Below are 7,831 nucleotides of genomic sequence, written 5' to 3'. Positions count from 1 at the left end.
GAAAGAAATTGCCTATAGTTAACTAGCTGCGTCGGCTAATAGTTAATTCATTACTATTTATTAATGTGTTGGATTTTTAGTTTTGGTGATGAATATTATATCTTTGAGCATGTGAAAATTTGTGTGTTCTTTAAATAAATCGATAAGATATACGTGTTTAAATTATCTTATTAATTGTGATTAAAATTTTTAAATTCCTGAGGTTGGTTTCATGTTGCAACTTGATTTTAACAGGGGGTTTATTATTAATCTGATTTAAATTTGATTTGATAGGATTTTAACGTGTTGAGTCATTGCTTATTATTTGAATCATAATAAAATTGAGATACATATTTAGAATATATGATTCAATATGTATTGTATTAATTACATTAATTAATAATGGAGATAATTAACTTTTTCTTCTTCATTCTGATCAGGCTCTAACTTCAATGAATAAAAATGACCAGTCAAAATCTATTAATTTGTTGTTGTATAAAACCAGAGAGAACAAGTGAGTCAATAAACCAGCGTAATTATGCCAATTTTATGAGCTGTGCGTTCCACAACTTAAAAGAACATTTCTTTCTAGCCCGAAGACGGCTAGCAATTGTTAAGGAGAATAGCTTTAGGGGCAATTTGGTAGAGGAAAAATATGTAGGAAAAGTCAATTTTTTGGAAATGTGACAAAAAAATTATTTGGTAGACAAAAATATTATCGAAAATATTGACTCATTATTGATTCTATGTTTGATTGATTGTTAAATATTATGTGAGATGATTTTATAAAATTACACGCATCAAACCCAGAAACCTACATCCATCGCAACGCATAATTTCCACTTCATTCGCCGGAATTTGTGAATGGAAAACCCAGAACATTGTCGTTTTGAAACCTTCCTTATTCATTCTCCAAAACTCTCATCAATGATTGACCCAATGCTCGCCGCTGACAATGACTCTCTTTCTTCACCCCCAATCGAATAAGGGTGCCATTTTTTGTTGAGTATGATCTCGAAACCCACTTTAAAAACAAAAACAAAATTTTTTTTTTTTCTTTTTGCAAATTCCGACAAACTATGTCTCTCTAATTTCTTTTTTTCTTCTCCCAGTGCGAACCTCTTGATATCAAAAAATATCTGAAAGGAAAATCAAAAGATTACAATTTGATCTCATTGTCAAGAAACAAAATGAAAACGAGAAATGACAACGGTCACAGATGGAGGAAGAAAGTCTCTAACACAGGGCATTATTGTCCCAAAAATAATGTCAAAAATACCCGGAATTTCAAGAATACCACCCTCTTTGGATGGTATTTTCGTTTACATTTTGCTTACAAAATAAAATCCGGAAAAAATCACATTTTTTAGAAAATTTTCATAAATATATTTTCTTTAGGGCCTATTTGGAGCACCTGATAAAGAAAATATGATAGGATAACTTATCATATCATACTTTTATCTCTAGTTTTATCCTATTGTCTCATTTTATCCTATCAAATACATGATTTCTTATCCTATGGGGGAGCTGGGTCAGGATTCAGCAGGACATGATACTAATATTGGATACTCAATATATTCCCACGCTATCCAATATATTTGAATTTATTGTATTATATTTTGTTTTTTCTTTCTCCTTTCTCCTTCTACATAATTATATCAGATGGCTAATCATGTGCTCATCAAATACATGACATGATATAGGCTTATCAACTCCATATCATATCCTACCCTTATCCTATCTTGTCCACCAAACGAACCCTTAATGATAAATCTCAATAAGTGGTCCAACACCACATCTCAACCCAAAACCTTAAAACACAAGTTGAATGGGTCTTTTTTGCTCTTATATGAAATTCATTTGGAACATTTCTAATCGATGTAGAACTTCATCACTACTCACACTTGGTTATTTTTAAGATATATATACTCTCTCTTTTTTTGCTAAAAAAAAAAAGGAAGTTCAGCTGGAGTCGTTGTAAGGAAAAATTCGATATGAAGTGAAGAAAATCTCAAGCGGTTTTTTGGGGACTGCATTATGACCGAATCGTGATAAACCAAATTGTACACATATCATTTTTCCTTATCTTTTGTATTTTTCTGCAGCCATATTATTTACATTTTATTCACATCAAATTTTAATTTTATAAGCTATTATTATTGAAAAGCAGGAATGAGTAGCCCTCCTCTTGGTTTGGCTGATATACAAAGTATAACGTCACTCTCACTAAGTTCCAACAGCTTACTTCAAATATTGGTGATACATTCGATTTGGTGTTTTTAAGGCTTCATTTTGTCTTGACCCTTTTCCTTAATTTTAACCCATCCTTAAATTTCATCCCCATCACCTATCTATCTATCTATCTTAAATGTCAGTGACAGTACCATGGCATGCCAGATCCAAAAATCCCAACACCACAATAAAAATCAAACTCAACCAAACCCTAACTCCACCACAAGTACCACAGCTTCATCATCATCATCAACTTGGATGTGGAACCCTAGGGAACACCACGAAGATGATGACTCATGGGAGGTAAGAGCTTTTGCAGAAGACACAAGGAACATCATGGGCACCACATGGCCTCCAAGGTCCTATACCTGCACCTTCTGCAGAAGGGAGTTCCGCTCAGCCCAAGCTCTTGGTGGCCACATGAACGTGCACCGCCGTGACCGTGCTCGTCTCCACCAAGCGCAACCGTCCGGTGGTGCCGTCAACCACCCCACGCCGGCATTCATAAATATCCCACCTCAGGAGCTTGTAGCAAATGCTGGATTGTGCTTCCTCTACCATTTGCCAAGCCCTAATCCCACCTTCCAAGTTCCAAGTCCCAATTCTACTCTGAATAATGCAAATGAAGAATCTCCCTCTACTCTTCTCTCCATCTCATCATACCCATCAAACAACTTGATGATGCAAACTTGTCCTCCATCCTTCAATATTTCTTCTTATTGCTGCAACTCTAGCACACTGGAACAACCAACAACCTCCTCCTCCGTTGATAATGGCCACCTCGAAGAGCTTGATCTAGAGCTACGCCTTGGGCATAAGCCAACACCAACCTGACATATAGCTAGATAGATAGATGGATATTTGTGAACCATCTTGGTTTTAATTAAGGTGTGAGAAAAATCGAAGTCCAACAAGTACTTTTATATATTTGCTCTCTTTTGCAGCTAGTGTGTGGAGAAGATGAGAGAGTACTGTAATTTGCTGAAGCTGATAAGCCTCTGTGGGTTTTTTCTTTTTCTTTTTTCGGTTTAATTTCTCTCATTTCTTGGTTGATTGATTTTATTAGTGTGTGATTGTATCTGTGACTGAAGATGCGCATGGAGGAGCAGGTTAATTGGGGTGGGGAAGGATAGGGAAGAAGGAGAGGCACCACATGTAAATTTTCAAAGAAAAAGAAAATGTAAGTTGCTATTAATTAATTTTTAGAGAAATTGGCAGAAATTAATAATGGAATGGAAGAAGATTAGGGTTTTCAGTGAGACACTGAAAAAGGTTGCAGTGATGTGTCATTTTCTGTTTTACAATTGTCTAAGTACATACATGTCGGTCTGGGCATACATTTCCGTGGGGATTGTTTTCTCTACCATCGCCTAAAACGAAGTAATATTATATTCACTGTTCACACCTTTTGTTTACAGAAAACTACAAATTTGCCATTTTCATTTAGTTTTCAATTTCTTTTGGTTTATTATAGATTTATTTCTTTGAGCATGGGGTATGTATAATTATAAGTATATGGTAGAGAAGTCATTAAATTTTTGTCCATGTAGAAGTTTAAATCATAGAGTCAAACACATTATAATCTTTAGGAAACTTTACCCCCTTGGTGGGTACAGAAAACCTGAGTTCTACCCTGCAAATACTTCGATTTCTAAGAGGTAAATTGTAAAATTATTATGATTGTGGAATATGGAGGCTGAAGTTTAGGAAGAGGTACAGGAAAATGCTTGGCTTAGACTGTAATGTTATATATAAGAACAAGAGCATTGCTAATTATTACAAAAGAAGTCTCCTAAAAAAAATTTATTACAAAAGAATTTCGAGAAATCACCCAAGAAACTAGATGTGCCATTCAATTACGCACACTTATATGATCTTAAACTTTTTAGTTGAGTTAATTTTTTATATTAAGTAATCATTGTACCAAATAAGTCTATTGATATTCAACATTTCGATATCCATGTAATAATAACATCTGGGAGATTAATTTAGTTCGCCTTCTCTTTTGGTTTATAAGATATATAGATGCTAATTAAGACCTCCACTCCAATTCCATCTGACGGTTATTACCACTTCATTCATATATAATTACTCAACTATCTATCTCTCATTTTAATTGAATTTTTGGCTTCCTTTAATACAAGTTTATCTTCTCTACATCTTGAAATGAAATGACTATTTTGATGTTGCATCCTTGTATTCAGATTTCAGAGAAATTCTATATCATTTTGCTTTAGTATGCATGATTCTACTTCTAATTCACGTAGTCGCTTTAACAAAAAAAAAAAAAAAAAAAAAAATCATTTTTGACATAAACCCATTAAACCTTTTTATGATTGAACCGTTAATCACAAATTAATAGAATATATGTTCAGGCATAGGGAAATGGATGAGACCCTATGAATAAAAGAGAGAGAAAAAGGAGTTATACTAACTCTCCTATATCTATAGGAGAAATATTAAACTCATAATATATGTTGGATATATTAAAAATATAGTTCAATAATATGTTCATAAACAAGTCCAATAGGTGAGAGTATGATTATCTGAGTTGGATCCAACACCATGTCACAATTCAAAATCTTAAGGCATTGGGTTAATGAGTCCTTCAATTTTTATACTCTTCATTTAGCCCATTATCAACCAATGTGGGACTCATCACATTTAAATATCTCAACATTTTTGGCACTAGCTGAGTCTTGTCACGGCTCCGCCACTGATGAGCACCCCTTTCAATCCATCTTCACAATTGATTCATAATGTTATTGTTTAGGATTTTTATTTTCCATACGTCATCGGCGGAGTTCAATTTTTTATATCAGTACTTTTTCATAAATTTTTAATATAAACAATCTCAATAAATTTTTATATATCTGCATGTTATAAGTCGATTGACACTGGAGCAACCATCTAATTTTTCTTGCATTTCAGTTTACGATTCCCCTTCTCACAGTTGAGCATATATAGATCTCCTCTAGAACAAAAAAAGATTATAATCAAGTTTTTCTTATCAAATTTGGATGCAACTAATCTTGTTGGAGCATATAGTCCCTCTTCAAGTGTTGTTACGATGTCTTCGATCGGTTTTCAGGCACTGGGTGATGTTTTACTAGCAAATATTTAGGGCTTTTTATCCAAATTTCTTGTTGTATATACTATGGAGAGGTCAATCTGTTTATAAAGATTGAGTTTTGTTGATTGAATAGAATTTTTACATTATAAAACATAAATTTAATGTATGTATTAGAATTCTTAAGAGGTATTTTATGGTAAAAATGTTTAAACCTTTAAAAGTTTGGGAAAAAAATAATTTAAAATAAGTTTATTTATAAAATGAATAAGTAAAATGTATTTACCTTTAAATTTAGGGATTTGCATTCATCATGCAACATGACCAAAAAAAATTTCCTACACACACAACATTTTGTGGAGCCTGCATTTTTGAAGCAAAAAAAAAAAACTACGGCACAGAAACGAATCTCTATAACATAACACAATCATTTTTCCTACAACATAACTTTTACAAAACCCTTAAATTTAAACGAGTTAAGATATCATAATTAATTTATTTTTATTAAAATTAAAAATAATTAGGATACCAAATCTTTTTTAAAAACAATTATATTCTTATTTACTCATTTTAATATAGCTTTATGGGACAAATTTAATCGCTTGGTAAAATCACAGTATTCAGAAATGATGTGATCCTCAGAGCCATTGGAAAAAGTTTTGATGCTTCAAACCTCATACGATCCTTTCTTCAGAAAGTGATATTTGTAAAAAAACAAAAAAATTCTCTCTCCTCTCCCTGTCTTTCTTCCCGTCCACTACTGAATGGGAATGTGCTCCGGGAGCAGAAAAATGAAGCTCCATGGCCACTTGGTGGTGAAAAATTAACTTGAGAGGGACAAAAACCAGCATAGGTTATGACCGCTATGTACTTTCTGCCCAGGACTGTGAGAAAGTCAAGACAATAGTTGCAGGACACGTTAGTGAATGTAATTTTCAAGTGGCCTTTACTGCGGTTAGAAACGCATTAGTTTACAGATATGCATCTGTCTAGTTTGCCTCATGATACAAACTCACATGAGATTAAAAAAAAAAAACTCATAAATAAGAAAAAAAGTATCAGTGACGAAATTTTATCACAAATCACTGTGTCGCAAATTTATTTATGACAAAATTTAATTATTTGTGTCGAAAATTGTTATTTGTGACAAAAATTATGACGAAATTTTTTGTCACAAATAAACTTTTTCCTTGTAGTGTAATGTATAAAAAAGGTAGAAGAGGGTCTCAATGTGTGTTTCTCTGCTAAGCATATTACTTTTTCATTGAATTGGTATCTATTTAGTTTCATATTTCGCACTGTCTCTTCACTGCGAAGGGGTCAATCTCGGCTTAATAAAGCAGCGTAGAAAAATGCGTAAAGGACAGGTATTTCTTTTCTCGTTGCTGAGTACAATAGAACTATAGTCGTCGGCGAATTTTCTTCGACTAGGTAGGCTTGGCCTTTTTGCCAAGATCGACCTACTTCATTAAAAGCTGAAATATTTTCTCGTTTATATTGCCCAATAGCCTTCCTCGGCCACCATTTCCTAAAAAGTAGATAAAACATGCCCTAGAAACACGCCAAGAGAGTTAAGACAATAACGGTAACTTAAATTCAATCTTGCTGCCTTTAATTCTCTCTTTACTGTCCTGTACTTTGTACTAGCTCTCTCTCTTTCTCTAAATTGAAAATGTCTTCAAATATTATGATATTTAATTCCTTAACATGGCTTGATTAGTTTCATAAAACAAGCTTAATGTGAGTCAGTGGGCTACAACTATACAGGGGACCCGTGGAACATTTGCATGTGTTCTTGCTAGCTATTAAGCAGCAGTTATTGCGTGCAATCTTTGTTGAAAAAGGATGGAGCAGAAAACGTACATTCATATAAAGCTTCATAGTTTTGTTGCAAATTTAATGTCTTTATGCATGTGGTCCTAACTCCAAACCCAAATATCCCAAATATTCAAAACTTGAATTTGACTTTATTTGAGTAGTCATATGATCTTTGTTAGGTTGATGATGTCGTTTCATTATTGTGAGCACTTCAATTCTTCAGCAATCAGCAACTAACAAGTTATCATAAACATCAGATACTACGTATATATAGGTCGAGTCATATTTATATGTATCGATCATAGACGGCTGCTGGCCAATACCTCACATTGCGTCATTTTGGACAACATCATAGGAGAATTCCACAATTTGATTACTTAGTAATTAATAGCATATTTAGGAGATCTTTTTTTAACTTCTCTTCTTATAAGCATAAGTTTAGCCAAGCATAATTTTACAAAAACTAATATCATAAAAAGAGTTTTTTATAAAGAAAAATAAAATAAAATAAAATAAAAACAACGTTTACTTAAAATATTATACAACTCAACCATCAAAAATACATTATTATAGAACTCTTATATATTCCATTCTCCTCCGATGAAGGAGATGGGTAAGATTTATTTTTAAATTGATAAAATTACAAAAAAAAGGATAATTTAAAATTTACGTGATAATTCTTATTTATTTCACTCATTTTGAGAATTTCTCAAATTAGGGGAATGCTTACTC

General features: G+C 32.8%; 1 protein-coding gene across 1 annotated transcript; it reads left to right on the top strand.

The window, feature by feature from the left end:
* The first annotated feature begins 2,364 nt into the window (after nt 1-2,364).
* Nucleotides 2,365-3,045, top strand: LOC133314164 (transcriptional regulator SUPERMAN). Its single transcript, XM_061515608.1, has one exon. The coding sequence runs from the start codon at nt 2,365-2,367 to the stop codon at nt 3,043-3,045; it is 681 nt and encodes a 226-aa protein (XP_061371592.1).
* Nucleotides 3,046-7,831: the final 4,786 nt, after the last annotated feature.

Source organism: Gastrolobium bilobum, unplaced genomic scaffold (assembly GCF_033153095.1).
Source record: "Gastrolobium bilobum isolate Gb01-03AN ecotype WA unplaced genomic scaffold, APGP_CSIRO_Gbil_v1 utg14319, whole genome shotgun sequence".
NCBI lineage: Eukaryota > Viridiplantae > Streptophyta > Magnoliopsida > Fabales > Fabaceae > Gastrolobium > Gastrolobium bilobum.
Note: the sequence above shows the minus strand (reverse complement) of the source record. Positions and strands in the feature narration are given on the sequence as shown.

Coding starts and splice junctions, on each gene's coding strand:
- LOC133314164 (XM_061515608.1), top strand. CDS start 2,365: ATGGCATGCCAGATCCAAAAATCCCAACACCACAATAAAAATCAAACT.